Source organism: Rhinoderma darwinii, chromosome 9, assembly GCF_050947455.1.
Source record: "Rhinoderma darwinii isolate aRhiDar2 chromosome 9, aRhiDar2.hap1, whole genome shotgun sequence".
Classification (NCBI taxonomy): domain Eukaryota; kingdom Metazoa; phylum Chordata; class Amphibia; order Anura; family Rhinodermatidae; genus Rhinoderma; species Rhinoderma darwinii.
The window spans coordinates 51,578,283-51,599,087 of NC_134695.1; the positions used below are offsets into that span (position 1 = coordinate 51,578,283).

The 20,805-nt window shown below is 42.5% G+C and overlaps 1 protein-coding gene across 1 annotated transcript in view; it reads left to right on the plus strand.

The window, feature by feature from the left end:
* Nucleotides 1-988: 988 nt before the first annotated feature.
* Nucleotides 989-20,805, plus strand: part of INCENP (inner centromere protein) — a 34,119-nt gene continuing 14,302 nt past the window's right edge. The window contains exons 1-7 of the mRNA XM_075837666.1: nucleotides 989-1,127; nucleotides 4,447-4,591; nucleotides 6,306-6,416; nucleotides 12,526-13,298; nucleotides 13,382-13,412; nucleotides 15,361-15,385; nucleotides 16,241-16,361. Of these exons, the coding sequence (XP_075693781.1) occupies nucleotides 4,455-4,591; nucleotides 6,306-6,416; nucleotides 12,526-13,298; nucleotides 13,382-13,412; nucleotides 15,361-15,385; nucleotides 16,241-16,361 (1,198 nt within the window). The 5' untranslated portion in view covers nucleotides 989-1,127; nucleotides 4,447-4,454. The remainder of the gene's footprint in view (nucleotides 1,128-4,446; nucleotides 4,592-6,305; nucleotides 6,417-12,525; nucleotides 13,299-13,381; nucleotides 13,413-15,360; nucleotides 15,386-16,240; nucleotides 16,362-20,805) is intronic.

Here is a 20,805-nt window from a genome sequence, read left to right on the forward strand (position 1 = left end):
AAAGCTGGTTTCGCACAGCGGTAATACGGTTGTATTTTCGGGTCCATTTTGCAGCTTTACTGATCAATGTAAAACCTTATCTAAGTTCTGTTCAGTAGAGCTGAGGGGTGGACAGAATACAGGTGCTAAAATATGGACATATTACAGCTACGTGACACTGGCATAAGTACAGTGTGCCAATTTAAAAAATTGTTGCAAACGCCAAAAACGATTTTTTTTTACATGAGGCATTGTATTATATCTGTAATGGAAAATGTTGCAGGACAGTCCCACTATTAAAATCAACGAATTACCCTTTTAGACTAGGGCTTACCTGCGAATTTGGTCGTGCAACATCAACTGCGATTTGTCTGCAACTTGCTGTGGCATGACTATTTTAGGGTGCAAACTGATCGCGAGTCACATGCGACTTAGGCTAGGGCTACGGCACAGGTCGCGCTGCCAAAGATCGCTGTGTGCTCATAGATTATGATCGTGAATGTGGCCGCATTGCGACCCGCTGGTTGCTGCGACCACAGGTTTCGATTTCTTGCAACTGTCAGGTGGCAGTCATGGCAGCCTGGGGGTTGCACGTGACTCCATTCACTTTAATAATCACTTTAATAGGCACACAGCGATCTTTGGCCGGTCGACGAGTGTCGCAGTGTAGCCCTAGCCTTAGGTTTTGTGACAACCAAAAGATACCAAATCAAAAATGTCTGACATGTCGCAAATGAGTCAAAGCGGCATATGCAACTTTTATTGCAGTCTATGCTGGAAAAGTTGCGTGCGATCAGTAATCAAAAAATCCAGATGCGGTTTTTTTGCGACAGCCGTCTCGCAATTGTAGTACCGCATTCACCACTACAAGTCATCTCGTACACATTATTAGAAGCTTTTGAATGACGGCTCCTTGTCACGTGACCCATGATCAGTGTCTGGCGCTTTTACGCCGTTCTATACCCAGGCAGAGACTCTATGGTTCTATAACTCCTCCCAGTGACGTCACGGCAGCGTCGGTTACAGCCGTTAGGATTTGAACGGTTTGGGCGGGAGCGGAAGGAGCATCTCCTGTGCCGGGGAGACAGGGACACGGGGTAGAGACAGATACGGGGAACGTGTGACTTAGGAGACCGGATCCGGGAGAGGTAATGAGCCGAGCTTGTAGCGTGTGTCTACTGAACGCTTCTCTTGGTAGAAAGTAAAATTTCTCGTTACATGTTCCTGTCAGTCGCCATGTAAAACACTATAGCCCGGCCCGCTGGATCATGTAACTCGCTCGGGCCCTCTCATAATGTACATTGCGGGGATTGCGTTTGTGGTAGAACCGTAAAGTCTCCGTTTTGTGCATGAAGTCGATGGTGGCTGTGGAGAGACGGAGTACATCTCTGTGTGTGTATATATATATATATATATATATGTGTGTGTGTGTGTGTGTGTATATATATATATGTGTGTGTGTGTAGCCAATGCCCCTTCACCTCACCTGCCCGTGTCCAGACTGGGAACAAAGGCGACAGAATGATCTGTCCAGTGGAGCAGGTTTCCATTCTTCACAATGATGATCATGACTTATCGAATTAGAATGAAGTCTATGGTGGCGTCTGTTCAGTCCCTTGTCTGGTAAAGACAGATGTGGTCGTGTACTGACTGCTACTTGTCGTCCCATGTTTTCTGTCAACTGAGAGCCAGTCTACCCTTATTGACGTGTGGATTTATATATATATATATATATATATATATTTGCAGTTTTATATACTCTTTACTCAGTAGTTACCTTTTGCCTCTTGTTTTGCGCCACATGTAAACACGAGATCCATTCACAGTCCAAGGAAAGAGGCAACACTCAGTAGAAGAATTCAAAACCTGTATCCACCCAATGTACGAGCAACGTTTCACCTTCCCGGAGAAGTCATTATCAGGATATAGTGAAGCGTTGCTTGTACGTTGGGTGAATACGTGTTTTGAATTCTTCTACTGATTGGAGTGCTGCATTTTTCCTTGGGCTGTGAGTTGATGGAGTTTTGGTGTATACTCGCCTGAGGCTCGCACCTGCTGGTTTTGGACTTCATTACAATGCGGCTCCTATGTTCTGTTTGGATGTTGGAGATCCACATATTCAGCTATTTTTAACTCCTTAAAATCCTAATGTACAACACCATCTGGGTTTAGATATCTGCCTGTAGATGGCAATGAAAGAAAAATAAAATAGTGGGTGACTATTATTGACAGCAGAAGGTGACAGTACTGTTTACAGTAGATTGCTACTGCCGTCCTATTAGCGGAGGCCCTTTAAATGGCTGGGCATAAATCGGAACATGGTTTTTTTTTTAGGCCTCATGCACGCGACCGTAGCCATGTTCACGGCGGTGATTTTCGGGTCGGCCAGCAGCAGTGTCGCTTGCAAATAGCGGGCCGCGGCCATTATTTTATGAGCCTGGACCACAGAACACGGCCGTAATAAGGTTTGCCCGTTCTTTCTACGGTCCGGAAACCACGGTCGTGTGCATGGCCCCATAGGAATGAATGGGCACGCAATTCTGCTGTGGATTTTTGGGGGAGTTGCGGCCGCAAAACCATGTTCATGTGCATGGGGCCTAATTGTCATCCGTGTCTCATCTGCAAAATATGAATTATATAAGAGTGCAAAAAAATTCCTATAGTCGCTCAGCAACATTTCTGCAAATCCAAAATATTACGGATGTCACACGGAGAGGTTTCCACGGGCCTATTGACTTCTATTGGCAAGTACGTAGGAAATTTGCAGACTGTAATAAGACATGTCCTGAGTTTCTGCAGCTCATATCTGCCGTCCTGGAAGGAACCGTGAAAGCCACGGTCGTGTGCATGGTGCCATAGCAATGAATGGGTCCGCAATTCACCTGCAGCGTTGTGGGTGAGTTCCGGACGCAAAAACACGTTCGGGTGCATGAGGCCTGGTGCCAACATTGTGTTTAACTGCTGTTTTGTCCCGTCTGTCCCCGCCCCCCCTTTAGCTTATGAAGCGGTATTAATACCATGCTGCTAATTATGTTCAGACGTCAGTGTGCTGTAAGTTCTGCCTTCAAGTTCAGACAAAGGTGGGTAATAGGTTTCTGCCCTCTATCCAATAATGCAAAGTATTTTGTCTTTTTTTAAGTCTGTTACATTTTAAGGGCATGTTCACATGGAGTTTTTTGCAGGCAGAAAATTCTGCCTGGAAACATCCGCTCCAGTTTTTTTAAGTGGTTTTGCACCAGTAATTTTTTTTGCTGCGATTTTTGACACTTTTTTTTTTTTTTTTTTTTTTTTTTGGCTTAAAGAGGCTCTGTCACCAGATTTTGCAGCCCCTATCTGTTATTGCAGCAGATCGGCGCTGCAATGTAGATTACAGTAACGTTTTTATTTTTAAAAAACGAGCATTTTTGGCCAAGTTATGACCATTTTCGTATTTATGTAAATGAGGCTTGCAAAAGTACAACTGGGGGTGTTGAAAAGTAAAAGTACAACTGGGCGTGTATTATGTGCGTACATCGGGGCGTGTTTACTACTATTACTAGCTGGGCGTTGTGTATAGAAGTGTCATCCACTTCTCTTCACAACGCCCAGCTTCTGGCAGTGCAGCACTGTGACGTCACTCACAGGTCCTGCATCGTGTCGGCACCAGAGGCTACACTTGATTCTGCAGCAGCATCAGCATTTGCAGGTAAGTAGCTACATCGACTTACCTGCAAACGCCGATGCTGCTGCAGAATCATCTGTAGCCTCTGGTGCCGACACGATGCAGGACCTGTGAGTGACGTCACAGTGCTGCACTGCCAGAAGCTGGGCGTTGTGAAGAGAAGTGGATGACACTTCTATACACAACGCCCAGCTAGTAAAAGTAGTAAACACGCCCCGATGTACGCACATAATACACGCCCAGTTGTACTTTTACTTTTCAACACGCCCAGTTGTACTTTTGCAAGCCTCATTTACATAAATACGAAAATGGTCATAACTTGGCCAAAAATGCTCGTTTTTTAAAAATAAAAACGTTACTGTAATCTACATTGCAGCGCCGATCTGCTGCAATAGCAGATAGGGGTTGCAAAATCTGGTGACAGAGCCTCTTTAAGCTATCTCCAACAGAAAGGAGTGATTGGTTTTTGCCGAATAATCGTGACAAAAAACGCGTTTGTTTCCGTCTCCCATTGATTTCATTGGGGTTTTTGAGGCGGAAAACGGCTCAGTATAGGGCGTCTCCTTTTTACGCCTCCCATTGAAATCAATGGGAGGCATTTTCGGCAGTTTTTTGGCGCGGTTTCCGCGTCAAAAAAAGTGTACAAAAACTCCATGTGAACTGGCCCTAATGCAGTTCTATATAATACATACAGTGCCTTGTTGCCTGTGTCAGAGGTGTATGGATCCGTAATGGGCCCATACTACAATACGGGGCTGATTCAACCATGTGCGTGAGGCCTAAGCTTTTATTACTACTTTGTACAGGTGCCACCATGACTAATCCGGAGAGCCTGTCGCAGCTTCTGCAGGTCTGTACCCGCAAGATAGAAGATTTTGTTAGTCACCTAGATGGCAAGCACATGGTCTGGCTCCTGGAAATAGAAGAGGCAGCCAGAAAGATGTTCAGCAGGTGGGTATAGTTTCTTGTGATCTCAGGTAACTCAAAATTAGTTTGAGAACCTGTGTTAAAGCAATTAGGAGTGCCTGTACAACTAGTGTACCACATATGTTTTTTGTTTTTTTTTACTTGGAACTGACACCTTTTTGTATTCAGTTTTTGGCTGCGCAGTATTTACAGGTAATTTATTTAAAACCTGCCATCTGTAAATTAGGGATGCACGATGCGTGGAAACTTTGATACTGTGCATCCCCAAACGGCTCGATACCGTTGTTTCAGGTATTTCGATACTAAGCTGTGCAGCCGCACAGCTCAGTATAGTAATACATGAATGTATGAGAGCGGGGCTGCGGCTAGGTAATACAGCCATTGCCCTGCTCCGGAGTCCTGACCAGTGCGCACCGTCAGGATGATGCCATGCGGCCTGCGCTGCACTAATGAGCGGCAGCGGCACTGAAGACAGAGAAGATGGCCTGAGCCGCTGCTCAGTAGTGCACTGCTGGCCGCATCACCTCATGCTGACGGCGCGCGCACTTAATCTCTGGAGCGGGGCAATGGCTGTATTACACAGCTGCAGTCCCGCTCTATAACGGCGGAGATCAGAGAAACGTCTCAACTCCGCCGTTATTCCACTGAATGCTGCGATCAAAGCTGACTGCAGCATTCAAGAGGAAGTGAGAAGGGGGGATGCCCCTTGGATCGCATCACAGGAATCCCTATGACTCGATTGAGGGACATACCATATATGGGCAGACAGCCCAGGGTCCATTGAAGGACCCCAGGGCTGTCTTACCATATTTCCTGTTGTTGAGGCATACTTGGGTATGTCCTAACAACTGCCTGTGTACTATCCGTACACAGGCTAATGTACTGGCATATAGATATATGCCAGTACATTCAAGTTTTAAAAAAAAAAAAAAAAGTAAAAACAAAGTAATATTAAACTAAATAAAACACACATACACCTTTTTTTACAATAAACATTAAAATAAGTCTCAATACATAAAATATACACATTCTGTATTGGCACGACCGTAATAACCTGCACAACAATTTATGATGTGTGAGCTGTAAAAAAATAAAATAAAAACAGCTTTCTTTTGCTTATTAATGTGAGGCACGAGATGTGTTGTAATTTAACCTCCATGTGCCTCACATTAATAGCAATTAACCCCATCATGTACCTTACACATTAACCCATTAGGACTGGGAAACATGATGGGGTTATCGAAATTGCAATACTACACAAAGTATCGGTATCGAAGTCCAAATTCTGGTATCGTGACAGCCCTACTGTAAATACAGTGCATGCAAAAAACATAATGCACACTAAATCTACATTCAAATTTTGAGCGTGTGGCACTCTGCTGCTAGGCGTACGGGCACCCTAAATAACAGGCTTCCGTTACATGCTTTCTGGCTGACACAGGGATTTACCTCACACTGCACCAATTATTTTACGAATACCGTGTAGATAAGCAGATTCTAAACGGTATAATTATAAAGTTTGCTTAAACAGAAGTAAAAACCTCCTCTAGAGGTAGAAAAGAGCATTTGCTTGGGGGCAACTAAGCTGGTGGTTGGTATAAAAGTGTAAAATTGTATGCATGTGATAAACATGCTCTACATATTTTGATATGTATCCTCCCCTTGCTGGAACTGAAAATGGGGAAACCAGTGTAACAGTGTTGGATATTTTCTAAATTCATGTTTTTTCTGCCATCAGTGACTTCACTGCTGAGCCAGAGCTAATGCCAAAGACGCCATCTCAGAAAAGACGTAGAAAGAAGAGAATATCAATTGTGCCGGATGAAAATCGAGATCTCAGTGGGCGCAGGTAAATGGAGTGTCCGCTACTAAGGGAGGAATTCATCAAGCAATTTGCCGTTTAAAAGTTGCACCTTTTGGGGCGCACCATATGTGCAAGTTAGCAACTTTTTTTGCCAGTTTTCAAGAGCCGAGGGAAGCTGGCAGGGTTAACTGAAAGGCTTATTACTAGACCAGAAAATGGCACAAGTTTTTGCTTAAATATACGCTTGCTCATAGCAATTGTAGATTTCATTTTCTGTCTTTAGGGCCCGTCCAAGATGCGTCAAATTTATTACAAAGGTGTGCATCTTAATAAATTTTGCTAATTTCATTTAAAGAGAACCTTTCACGTGTCCATACATGTGCAGCATGTAATAGTCAGGGCTTCACAAACACTCACCTGAAATTTTTTTTCCTATCTTCCTCCGTTATTTACATATTGGGGATGTTATATTTGGCGCCCGATATGTAAATAAGACCCTGAACTGTCAATGGGGCATTTCTATCGAACTAAATGACATGAGGGCGTGATCTCTTAACTCTGTCCAATCAGCTACGAGCAGTATCAGGGTGACTTGCGCTTTGTTCCCTCCCGTGAGAACACACACAGACTGGGGGTTCTGCAGAGAGCAATCTCTGTGTTCTCATGTGAGGGATCGTGGCGCAAGCCGCCCTGACACTGTTCGTAGCTGATTGGACAGTGTCAGAGTGAAGAGATCACGCCTCCTTGCCATTTAGTTAGAAACCCCTTATTGACAGTTATGGGGCTTATTTACATATTGGGCGCCAAATATGACGGCACCGATATGTAAACAACGGAGGAAAATGGGAATAAAATTTCAAGTGAGTCTGTTTGAAGCCCTGCCTATTACATGCTGCACATGTTTGGGCAGGTGAAAGGTTCTCTTTAAGACTGGTGTATGTAACGACCGTCTTAATAAATCTCCCTCAAAGTTTTGGGACTGTATTTCTCAATGAGAAATTCTTGAGATTGCCATCCAAATATACATTGACAAATGTTTTTTTTTTTTTTAATAAGATAAGTGCTCTTCTTAAAGAAGCCGGTCAGCATGCTTAACCCCTTCCCGCACCTTGGCGTTAATGCACGTCCAGGTGAGCAGTAACTTCGTCCACCTGGGCTTGCAGCTACGTCCAAGCTTTCACAGTTAACCGCCGCACGGCGCTACACCGCAGCGGTGGTTAACTCTGCAGGTTGTCCTCATAGGCTTCCTGTCAGAGTGACTGTCACGTCACAATGACAGTTAGAATTCATTACACTACTTGGGTAGTATAATGTATTCCAGCAGCGATCAGAGCTGCAAGTCTAAGGCCTCATACACACAACCATAGCATGTGCACGGCCGTGATTTCCGGGTCGGCCGGCCACGGAGTGAAAACCACGGTCGTGTGCATCGCCCCATAGGAATGAATAAGGCTGCAATTCTTTACAACCAGTCCTGCAAAAAACAAGCCCCATCACAGCTGTTTTTGACTGGAAAAAAAAAAAAAAGTTATGCATCTCAGAATATGGCGACACAGAAAACAAATTATTTTATAAATAAGTGGTTTTATTGCGCAAATGCGGCAAAATATAAAACAAACTATATACGTATTGGCATAATCGTACCGACCCAGGGTGAACACCATAAAAAAAACATTGTCAGAATTTATGGTTTTTGGTCACCTTGCTTGCCAGTAAATGGAATAAAAAGTGATCAAAAAAATTGCATGTACCCCAAAATGCTACCCATGAAAACTACAAATTGTCCAGCAACAAATAAGCCCTCACACCGCTCTATTGACAGAAAAATGAACGTTATGGCTCTTGGAAAGCGGGGAGAGAAAAAACAAAAAATGGATCAGTACGAAAAGGGTTAATTACTTTCTAATGGAAAAAACATTTGTGACCACAAGTGGGGTGTTGCTGTACTTGGGAGAAATTGCTTTACAAATGTTGGGCGGCTTTTTCCTCGTTTATCTTTTGTGAAATTGAAAAAATTCAACATTTTTTAGTGGAAGTAATGTTGATATTCATTTTCACGGCCGAATTCTAATCTGCAAAAGACCTGTGGGGTGTAAATGCTAACTATACCCCTAGATAGATTCCTTAGGTTGTGTAGTTTCCCAAATGAGGTCACTTTTGGGGCTTTTCCACTGTTTTGGTCCCTCAGGGGTTTTGCAAATTCGACAAGACACCCGTAAACCATTTCAGCTAAATTTGAGCTCCAAAAGCCAAATAGTGCTCCTTCCCTACTAAGCCCCACTGTGGGTCCAAACAGCCGTTTATTACCACATATGGCGTATTTACGTGATCGGGAGAAATTGTTTTTCAAATGTTGGGGTGCTTTTTCTCTTTTTATTCCTTGTAAAAAATTAATGTCTAAATTTTTTCAGTAAAAAGTAGATTTTTTACCTTTTACAGACTAATTCCAATACACTGTGGGGTCAAAATGCTAATTCCTTGAGGGGTGTAGTTTCCAAAATGGGGTCACTTTTGGGGGGTTTCCACTGTTTTGATCCCTCCAGTGCATTGCAGACATGGCACTGAAAACGATTCCAGCAAAATCAGAAATCCAAATGGTGCTCCTTCTATTCTGAGCCCTGCTGTGGGTCCAAACAGCAGTTTATTACCACATATGGGGTATTGCTATAATCGGATGAAATTGCTTTACATATGTTGGGGTGTTTTTTTTTTTTTGTTTTTTTTTTGTTTTTTTTTCCTGCAATCAATAAAGCTTGTAAAAATCAATTTCTACGTCTTTCAGAAAAAAGTAATTTAATCTTCACATACTAATTAAAATACATTTTGCAAAAAAAACTGGGTTCAAAATGCTATTTAAATTCCTTGAGGTGGTTTAGTTTCCAAAATGGGGGTCTTTACTGTTTTGATACGACAAGACCTCTTCAAACCTGACATGGTGCCCAAAATAAATTCTAAAAAAAAGGCACCAAAATCCTCTAAGGGCCCCTTTACTTCTGAGGCCGGTGTTTCAGTCCATTAGCACACTAGGGTCACATGTGGGATATTTCTAAACTGCAAAATCTGGGCAATAAACATTGAGTTGTTTCTCAGGTAAAACCTTCTGTGGCACAGGAAAAAAATTATTACAAGTGAATTTTGGCAAAACATTTTTTGTAAATTTCACCTAGACTTTGCTTTAATTCCTGTGAAACGCCTAAAGGGTTAAAACACTTTCTGAATGCTGTTTTGAATACTTTGAGGGGTGCCGTTTTCAAAATGGTGGAATTTCTAATATATAAGGCTTTCAAAGCCAATTCAGACCTGAACTGGTCCCTGAAAATATAAGCCTTTTGAAATTTTCTTGAAAATATGAGAAATTCCTGCTAAAGTTCTAAGCCTTGTAACGTCCTAGAAAAATAAAATGTTCAAAAAGCGATGCAAACATAACGTAGACATATGGGGGATGTAAACTAGTAACTATTGTGTGTGGTATTACGATCTGTTTTACAAGCAGCATTTTTGTAAATGTATCTAATTTTTGCAAATTTTCTCTAAATCTTGGTGTTTTTTTTACATATATTGAATTTATCAACCAAATTTTTTCTCTAACAAAGTACAATACGTCACGAGAAAACAATCTCAATCCCTTGGATAGGTAAAAGCATTCCGGAGTTATTACCACATAAAGTGAAAAAAAAAACCGCGATTCCTCCATAGTTTGTTGCGCGCCGTTTTTACGGAATTCACTGGGCAATTAAAACAACATGTTAACTTTATTCTATCGGTCAATACAATTACGGTGATACCAAATATATATAGATTATTTTTTATATATATTTTTACTACTTTTGCAAGTAAAAACCTAATGTGTAAAATTTTATTTTGTCGCCAAATTCCGAGAGCCATAACTTCTTTTTTTTTTTTTTTTTTTTTTTTCGCCGATAAGTGGTATGAGGGCTTATTTTTTGCGGGATAAGCTGTAGTTTTTAATACCATTTTGATGTACATGCGACGTTCTGATCATTTATTTCATTTTTTGTAGGAGAGGAGGTGACAAATATAGAGATTCTAGCGGTTCACAATTTGTTTTTTTCTTACGGCCTTCACTGGGCGGGTTAAATAACGATATATTGTAATAGTTCAGACTTTTACGGACGTGGCAATATCAATTATGTTTTTATTTATTTTACTTTGCTCTAGGGGTGAAAAGAGGCTTTGTTTTGAACTCTTAATTTATTTATTTTTCTTTTACATAAAAAAAACTGACTCCATTTTTTACTTTTTTTTTTTTTTTTTTAGTTCCCATAGATCGCTTGCAAAATATACTGCAATACTAATACGTTGCAGTACATCGTGACTCTCACAGGCTTCTATTAAAGAGGCTCTGTCACCAGATTTTGCAACCCCTATCTCCTATTGCAGCAGATAGGCGCTGCAATGTAGATTACAGTAACGTGTTTTTTATTTTTAAAAAACGAGCATTTTTGGCCAAGTTATGACCATTTTTGTATTTATGCAAATGAGGCTTGCAATAGTCCAAGTGGGCGTGTATTATGTGCGTACATCGGGGCGTTTTTACTAGCTGGGCGTTCTGACGAGAAGTATCATCCACTTCTCTTCACAACGCCCAGCTTCTGGCAGTGCAGACACAGCGTGTTCTCGAGAGATCACGCTGTGACGTCACTCACTTCCTGCCCCAGGTCCTGCATCGTGTCGGCAACAGAGGCTACAGTTGATTCTGCATCAGCGTTTGCAGGTAAGTAGCTACATCGACTTACCTGCAAACGCCGATGCTGCTGCAGAATCAACTGTAGCCTCTGGTGCCGATGTGTCCTCGCTCGTCCGACACGATGCAGGACCTGGGGCAGGAAGTGAGTGACGTCACAGCGTGATCTCTCGAACACGCTGTGTCTGCACTGCCAGAAGCTGGGCGTTGTGAAGAGAAGTGGATGATACTTCTCATCAGAACGCCCAGATAGTAAAAGAAGTAAAAACGCCCCGATGTACGCACATAATACACGCCCACTTGTACTTTTACTTTAAACACGCCCAATTGGACTTTTGCAAGCCTCATTTGCATAAATACAAAAATGGTCATAACTTGGCCAAAAATGCTCGTTTTTTTTAAGAATAAAAACGTTCCTGTAATCTACATTGCAGCGCCGATCTGCTGCAATAGCAGATAGGGGTTGCAAAATCTGGTGACAGAGCCTCTTTAAGCCCTTCCGGAGGCAGTGCTTAATAGGAGCACAAGGCAAACATAGCAACCATAACCCCTCCCCCCCCCCCCCCCTGCATTGCGGGTTGCCCGATGAGCTGTTAGAGGGGGTCGCCCCCCTCTTTCTAACGATTCAAATGCTGCGGTCTGTATTGACCGCAGCATTTAACGAGTTAAACGAGCAGGATCGAGCGCGGTGCCACTAGTTATTCTGAAGTGTCTGCTGTAACATACAGCCGATACCGGCATCGTATGGAGTGAATTCACTCCGTGAGCCCGTTCCATAACCCCCCCCCCACACTCTCTGCTTTGGCGTATGGATAAGTCAAATGTCGGGAGGGGGTTAAACTTAGAAAGCTTAAATCTAGACCAGGCAGGTAGATGTGCCAAATTTATCAGTGGTCTCTGCGGTATGATAAATTTGGCACATCTTGCTAGACATGTTAGACAATATTTCTCTTCGTTAGGTCCCATGCACATGGCCGTATTTTTCATCTGTATTTAAACTCCATTTCTATTGGCTACGGTCATCTTTCTGTACCTTTATGGATGGGTGTCCGTGCCATAGAAATTTTAAACATGTGGTGTTTTGTTTGTTTTTTGTGTGGACGCTTCCGTAACTATGGAAGCATTGCTTTTGGATGCCAGGGGATTACCCTATATTCCTTTTTTTTTTTCTTTTTTGTGGATCCGTAAATACAGATGCACTACGGACAGTATTTACAGATGGATGAAAAATATGGTCTTATGCATGGGGCCTTAGTTTACTCACTTTAGGCCAACATTCTGGCACGTTTCACGCCACACCACCTTTTCTAAACACTGAGCAAAACTGGTTAGTTAAGTGCAAAAAGTGTCTAAACATGTAATAAATCCGGCACTAGGCATGTAAGTTTATTTGTTTTTTAAACGACTTGTCGCCTTTACCTTAGTAAATCTTCCCCAATGTATCTGCAGGACATCCAAGAGGCGAAGCAGTGTCAGCTGGAGCACATCGGTACGCAGGTTGTCTACTCGACATATGATAAAACCACTTGATGCATCAATTCAGGAAGAGACCGAGCAGCAACCTAAGAGAGTGACCCGAGCCAAGGCACAAGCCATCATAATGTGTATGCCTGCCACGGAAAAACCACTAGAAGAACTTTCATCAAATATATCTAATGACCGTCTTGTGCAGGTGAAGATCAGTGCAGAGGAACGTCTTAGTGCAGAGGTGCAGCTCTCGGAGTTGTTGAACACAGACCTTGTTGGAAAAAATGCTGCCTTAGAAACTGTTGTCCCAACTTCCACTGCACCACCTATTCCACTTGCCCCCCCAGCAGTCACTGCTGATGAGTCATCCGCTCCGGTCACCCCTGAGAAAAACGGCCGAACTGCAGCTAAATTAAAGATTGCAGACTGTTCCACACCTAAAATGCAAGCAGCTGTTGAGTCAATAGATCTAACACTTGAAACGCCTCAGCCTGTTGCCCAAGTAGGCAAGGACCTGGCACTGGAGCTGTCAAACTACAGTGTGACACCCACTGGGCCAAAATCTGACCGCCGGTCTGTCCGTCGCAGTATAACTGGGCGGAAATCTACCAGCTGTCAAGCTTCCCTCGCTAACCAGTACTCTCTTGCTAGCAAGCGTGAAAATATGACTAAAGAAGCTGTGCGCAAATCCATCCGCCGCTCGGTTTCACGGAAGAAAGCTTCAGATATGTCATCATCTTCAAGCTTCAAGAGCTGTAAGTGCCCCTTACTCTGACGCTGCATTTTCAGTATATTACTACTCAGGTTTATCACATAGTAAATATTGTTTTCCTTCCAGACCAGAGCTCTTTTGAAGAATTCGCTATCAGGTAGGAACTTCTCCCTTGTATTGTTAAATATGTTTCATATTCTAGAAAGTATCAGTTGTCTGGTGGGGAGGCAACCTATACTGCATTGTAGTCCCACGCTTGTATCAAGTAGTGACTGTAAAGGGGTTTTAGGAGCTCAGCAGTCCTTGTTTGTTCCTCGTAACACTGCATCAGCTTTGCAATATATTGTACTTCTAAACTCTGTCCCCAAGCTGTGATCTCCGCAGTATGTGCTGTATGGTTGTATATTTTTACATACCTTTTCCCATAAGCGGCAAACCAAAGTACGTGGCTTGTCCATAGTTAATGTATGCAGCTCTAACTTTCTAGAATCATTTGAGTGTGCATGTGTAAAACAGTGTTAGCCCAAATTTCTGGGAACAAATTAGTAAATTAAATTTATTGAAAGTTACTTTGCAGTAAGCATTGACTGAAGAAAGCCAAATGCTGCATGCGTTTAACCCCTCAGGACACTAAACATGACTGCAGGAGAGGTGGTACCGTCACCTTGTTGACCTAGAACTGTAAATTTCGTGCCTACAGTATATTTGTATGCAAGAATATTGAGTAAGGCCTCAACCACACCTCCATCACTGTTTTCAGGGCCGTTTTTCGCGGATCCGTGTCTCCGTGATTGGAAGTGTGCTTCCCATGTGTACTCTTCCGTGTTTCCGAGCGGAAACTGAAACCCGTTCACACTATGTACACGATATTGTGAGTGCCGCACATGCTATTCCCTGTCCAGCGGTACTCACTGTCCAGGGTGCTGAAAGAGTTACTGCCGATCAGTGCAGCCCCTTAACTCTTTCAGCACCCTGGACAGAGACTACCGCTGGACAGGGAATACCTTGTGCGGCGCTCACAATATAGATTAATGGTTCATTTAAAAAAAAAACCCTGCAACAAAAAAAGTTACTACTTACCCAGAACTCCCTGCTTCTTCCACAAGTCTGGCCTTCTGAGATGACGTTTCAGACCATGTGACCGCTGCAGCGGTCACATGGACTGCCGCGTCATCCACGGAGGTCGGACTGGATGTTGGTCACCAAGACAACGGCCGGGGTATGTATGAACCTATTTTTCTTAATATCGCTGCGGTCCAGCACTGATCAGCAGCCTCTTCTCTCGATCAGTGCTGACAGAGAAGGGGCTGCCAATTAGTGCAGTATGTATACCTCTGCCCACCCGGCCTTTGCTAGGCAACGGCTCAGTCACACGAACGGCACACGAATGCGTTCCGTGTGCCTTCAGTTTTTTTTAAGGCCCCATTGACTTGCAACAGGACTGTCAAAAAAACTGAAGTGTGCATGGCCCCATTGGAATGAATGGGCAGGGTGCTAGCCGTCTGAAAAACGGCTAGCACCCTGAAGAAAGACTGAAGTGGGCATGAAGCCTAAATGTTAGTAAAGTCTTAAACTCTATACAAAGCTAAAATCAATCATATTTATCCGAACAATTTCCATACGTGTTTCGTATGACATGGTAATGGAAAAATGCACTTTATAAATGTTGCAGTTGACCTTCAAGGCTATATACGCCTTTTTGAAATATTTTTTTATCTATAAAATTGTGCGTTGATGAAACTTGCTAAATACATTTTATTAAACGGTTTACTTTTTGAGGTATTGCTGCTTTGTATTCTGCCTACAGAGCAGCTGTATCATTTGCAAAGACCTGAATCTGTCAGGTCCGTGGGACTGACGGGTTTAGTGAAAGCAGGTCCTGCGTGTCTGACATGCTGGATTCACCTGTAATCTGTCACATCTAAGTTATGAATTTCGATGTGATCGATAGCAGCTCGATCCTGCATGTCAGACACGCAGGACCTGCTGACACTGAACCAATAAAAATAGAAAATTCCAAAGTGTACATAGAACTTTAAATTTAGCAGTGTTTACAAAATATTTTAATTTTTATCCTTTTTAACACTCAATGTTTTCTTTTACAGGCCAGAAACTGCTGAAACTGAGGAGGTAAGGAAGAACCAATTTATGTGCAGCATCTAATCCGAAAATGTGAAATGCAAGTGCAGAGGTGAACTGACTTGCATAGTGCTGTGTAGGACAGTTTGAGTTATCATAAAGCATGTTACATTAAAACATTTTACCTATGTGTGTAAATGGTAAACCTGCAAGTACAGTGACTTTTCTTATATGCTCATCCTGAGTTACAGCTAATGGTGCATAGCCTCCTGTGTTCTCATGAGTGCAGTACCCTGAGCTCCCGCTAATTACATTTTACATATTATTGCTGCAAACTATTAGGGCAGGAGAGTTTTGTGCTGTTGATCTGATTAGTTGAGAATATTGTCTAGACTGGATAAAATTGTATCAATCTCTGAGCTGTAAGCTGAACCTGAAAAATACAGACCTAATACTAAGTGCAAAAAGGTTCACACTCACGAACAGCAAACTACTTGATATTGGTGAGACACTATGTATATCAGAATATTGCTTACCTTATTTTTTATTTTTTTTTATTGCATAAAAATCCCTTTTAGTATTTGTAAATTTCTCTTTGCCTTTTAAAAGCGTTATCCGGAGAGACCAAACTGATGGCCAAGATCTGATTTGTTGTGGGTTAGTCTCTCAGCTAATCCGCTATTTTGAAGGGGCTGCACTGCTCTCCCTTCCTTTCGCTGCTCCATACTGTCAAAAGCTGACACGCTTGTAGTGGCGATCACGGTGCAGCAGCGGGAGCACGAGCAATGCGACCTCTTTGTACAGCTGGTTGGAGGGCTTATCCTGAGGATAGGCCATCAATTTTATCCCTCCTGATAACCCCTTTTTAACAAATGTAATATTGTTGCATGTTTGCCACTTCTCCAGGATCCTGAAAACCTTAGACGTTCTCTACGAGTACGGGCTTTTAACAAGATCACCATTTGCAACTTGCCCGACTCTGATCCTCAACGGATGGTGACTAGACAGTCATTGACCAGGAATACTGGTTAGCTTCAATTTTATTATATAGCTTTAAATGTTTGTTTCATCGGTACACTTTAATGACAAGAGATGAGCGAATCTTTTCTACGCAAATCTAATTTGATCAAAATCTTTCGGATACGGCAAAATCCCAGACTTTTGGTGTTCACAGCACACGAATCGTAGCAAAATGGCAGCCAATCATGAATGGTATAGGTAAATGGCATTACTAATGCTGGCTTGGCGTTAGAGCTTTAAAGGGGTTGGATACAGCCCTAGAAGACCTCGTCAGACATGAGTTTTCAGGGCAATCCGGACAACGGTGCAATTTTTTGGATTGAAACTGATCCGAAAAGAACTACGGGAAGTTCGCTCATCTCTATTGAAAACTAATAAGTTTAAGGTTTCTCGTTACTAACGTTGGGGGGACACGTCACCTTATGTCTGGGCTCTTGCCAATAAGAGGCTGACACTAAGTAGGAAAGCCATACCCTTCCTACAGACACTGGCATAAAGGCTATGTAAACCTTTGAAAAGTTGTGTTCTTTTGCTTTTAACCTGTTAGTGACCGCCAATATGCCTTTTCACGGCAGCCTCTAATGGGCTTTATTCTGATGCATACGCTTTTTCACAGCGCTGCATCAGAATAAATAAACAGAGCAGGGAGCCGTTAAATCCCTGCTCGAACGGGTGAGATCGATACCTGTATCGATCTCACCCGTTTAACCCCTCAGATGCGGCGCTCAATAGCGAGCGCCGCATCCGAGTTGTTTTGGAGAGAGGGAGGGAGCTCCCTCTTTCTCCCACCGACACCCGGCGATAAGATCGCTGAGTGTCTGTCTCCGATAGCAGCCGGGGGCCTAATAAAGGCCCCCAGGTCTGCCCAAATGCCTGCTAGACCATGCCAAAGGCATAGCCTAGCAGATGCCTGTCCGTTTTTAAACGGAGGGGCAGTAATACACTGCAATACAGAAGTATTGCAGTGTATTATTAAAGTGATCGGAGGATCGCATATTAAAGTCCCCTAGTGGGACTAAACTGTAATAAAGTTAATAAAAAAAATAAATAAAATGAAACACACTTTTTCCCCTTACAAAATGCTTTATTAAAAAAATAAAGCTACACATTTGGTATCGCCGCGTCCGTAACGACCCCCAACTATTACATTATTTAACCTGCACGGTGAACGCCGTAAAAAAAAAAAAAAACAATGGAAAAATTGCTGTTTTCTGTCAATCCTGCTTTAAAAAAAAATGTGATAAAAAGTGATCATAAAGTCTCATCCATTCCAAAATGGTACCAATAAAAACTACAAGTTGTACTGCAAAAAAAAAACCCTCATACAACTGTATCAGCGGAAAAATAAGTTATGGCTCTTAAAATATGGAGACACAAACAGTTTTGAAGAAAGTGTTTTTACTGTGTAAAAGTAGCAAAACATAAAATCTATATGAATTTGGTATCATTGCAATAGTAACAACCCGCTGAATAAAGTTAGTTGTGCTATTTATACCACACGGCAGACACCGTAGATTTAGGACGCAAAAACAGGGGTGAAATGTCTGTTTTTCTTTTTTTCTATTCCCCCCCCAAAAAAAAGTTATCATTTATTGATTAACTTGTAGGTACACCAAAATGGTGCTATTTAAAAAAAAAAAATACAACTTGTCCTTCAAAAAACAAGACCTTATACAGCCATATCGACGCAAAAATAAAGTTATAGCTCTTGGAATGCGACGTTGGAAAAACTTAAGAAATAGCTTGGTCAATAAGGTTTAAAATAGGCTGGTCATTAAAGGGTTAATAAATAGGTCGATCTGTGTGTTTTGGTGCAACTTTATAAATAGTTTTTGTCCAAAAAAATTACTTTTTGAACTACAGCTACTTTGTATTCTGTTTGCAGAGTAGCTGTAGCGTTCGCTAAATTCTGTTCCCATCGGGTCTGCGGGACTTGACTGGTTCTGTGAAAGCGGGTCCTGCGTGTCTGACACGCACGATCCACCTGTAATCTATCACGTCTGTTATGAACTTAGATGTTATGGATAACCGGTAGATCCATGCAGTGCCCGCTTTCACTGAACCAGTCAGTCGCATGGACCTGATGGGAACAGGATTAAGCGACCGATACAGCTGCTCTACTTTTAGAAACCTCTGCTCTGTATTCTCTATATAAACAGTTTTAATTATTTATAAAGTTGCACCAATTACACTGACCTTTTTTATAATAAACAAAAAAAAAATGCTTTTCAAAGGTTTACATAGCCTTTAACCCCTTAATGACCAGCATATTTTAAACCTTAATGACCAAGCCATTTTTTACGTTTTTCCATCGTCGCATTCCAAGAGCTATAACCTTTTTATTTTTGCGTTGACATAGCTGTATAAGGTCTTGTTTTTTTGCGGGACAAGTTGTACTTTTCTATAGCACCATTTTGGGGGACATATTATTTATTGATTTTACTTTTATTTGGGGGGAAATAGAAAAAAACCTGAAATTTTGCCACTCTTTTTCGCGTCTTAAATCAACGGCGTTTACCGTGTGATATAAATAACACAATAACTTTATTCAGCGGGTTGTTACGATTGCAACGATACCAAATTTGTATAGTTTTTGTATGTTTTACTATTTTTACACAGTAAACGCTTTTTTTTCAAAATTATTTGTTTTTGTCTCCATATTTGAAGAACCATAACGTTTTTATTTTTTCGCCGATGCGGTCGTATGAGGGCATTTTTTTTTGCGGGAAGGCTTGTAGTTTTTATTGGTACCATTTTGGAGTAGATGCGACTTTTTGATCACTTTTTATCAAATTTTTTTTAAGTCAGGATTCACAGAAAACAGCAATTTTTCCATAGTTTTTTATTAAATTTTTTTTACGGCGTTCACCGTGTGGGTTAAATAATGTAATAGCTGTATAGTCGGGGTCGTTACGGACGTGGCGATACCAAATATGTGTAACTTTTTTACTTTGTTTTGTTTTTTTAATAGTAAAGCATTTTGTGAGGGGAAAAGCTGGGCTTTTCATTTTTTTTTCACTTTTTTTAAATTAACTTTATTAAACTTTTTTTTTCACTTTTTGACTAGTCCCACTAGGACTATAATATGCAATTCTGCGATCGCATTTATAATACACTGCAATACTTTTGTATTGCAGTGTATTACTTCCTGTCCGTTTAACACGGACAGGCATCTGCTAGGTCATGCCTGCGGCATGATCTAGCAGGCATTCGCTCCAGGCAGACCTGGGGGCCTTTATTAGGCCCCCGACTGCCATTGGAGACACAGACACTCGGCGATCGTATCGCCGGGTGTCGGTGGGGGAGAGAGGGAGCTCCCTCCCTCGCTCCAAAACCACTCAGATGCAGTGCACGCTATTGCGCACCGCATCTGAAGGGTTAAACGGGTGAGATCGATACTTATATCGATCTCACCCGGCAGAGCAGGGACGCCCCCAATCCTCAGCTATCTCTGGCAGCTGAGAGCAGGGAGATTTGACGCTCCCTGCTCTGTTTACTTTATCCTGATGCAGTGCCATAAAAAGGCATATGCATCAGAATAAAGCCCGTTAGTGGCCGCCGTTAAAAGGCGTATTGGCGGTCACTAACGGGTTAATCCGTTTTAGCCTAGTGATTTATAGGAGGCAGCCAATGTCTTGATACTCAGGTCTATTTTTCTCCTTAGCTTACATGTGGCTTGTCAGACTGGGCTGCCAGCCTAGTTAACACCATGCTGGTGCCAGGAGACCAGGCAGTTCTCCATACTCTGCTTCCCTCCATGCTGGTCGCCAAACCTATTTTTGCCATTTTTAGGTGGGGTGCCACTATACCTGCTATATCTGAAAGGTTACTGAAGAGGTGACCCTGTGTACACCTGAAGATTTTGGATGGGGAGTGTGAAGAATTTCCCTCACAGGCCCCCCCCCCCCCTTTCCATGCGTACATTTGAACTTGAGCCACTTTTCCAAGCAATGCCTCAGGCCGTGCCTCTTGAGTTTAGTCCCTGGCTTTTCAGCGGCCTAGGCGGCATCTTCCACTGCCTCATGCCCTCCCTGTCCTCTGGCTGTCTAGGAGGGTTTGTTAGGGGGCCGCTCCCTGTGGCATTGAAGGACTGCTTTAAAGCGTGGGTTTCCAGGGTTGTCTTGTTTTCCTGCGATGCGTTTTGTTTCACCTTGGGACACCTGCTCATTCTTTCCTTTTAACATGTCTTCATCTAGGGAGGACTTCAGGCAGCCAGCCCAAGCAAGCTTGTTTGTGTACTATGCTTGTGATGACTAAGAAGAATTTCACGTGTGGTCAGCCTGACCCCCTTTTTGTCCAGGACCTGCAATCCACAACCTCCTAGGTTGCTACCCCTCTCCCCCACAGGATGTTGCACACCCTTAGGGTATGTGCACACGATAACGTGAATTACGTCTGAAATTACGGAGCTGTTTTCAGAAGACAACGGCTCCTGCATTTCAGACGTAATT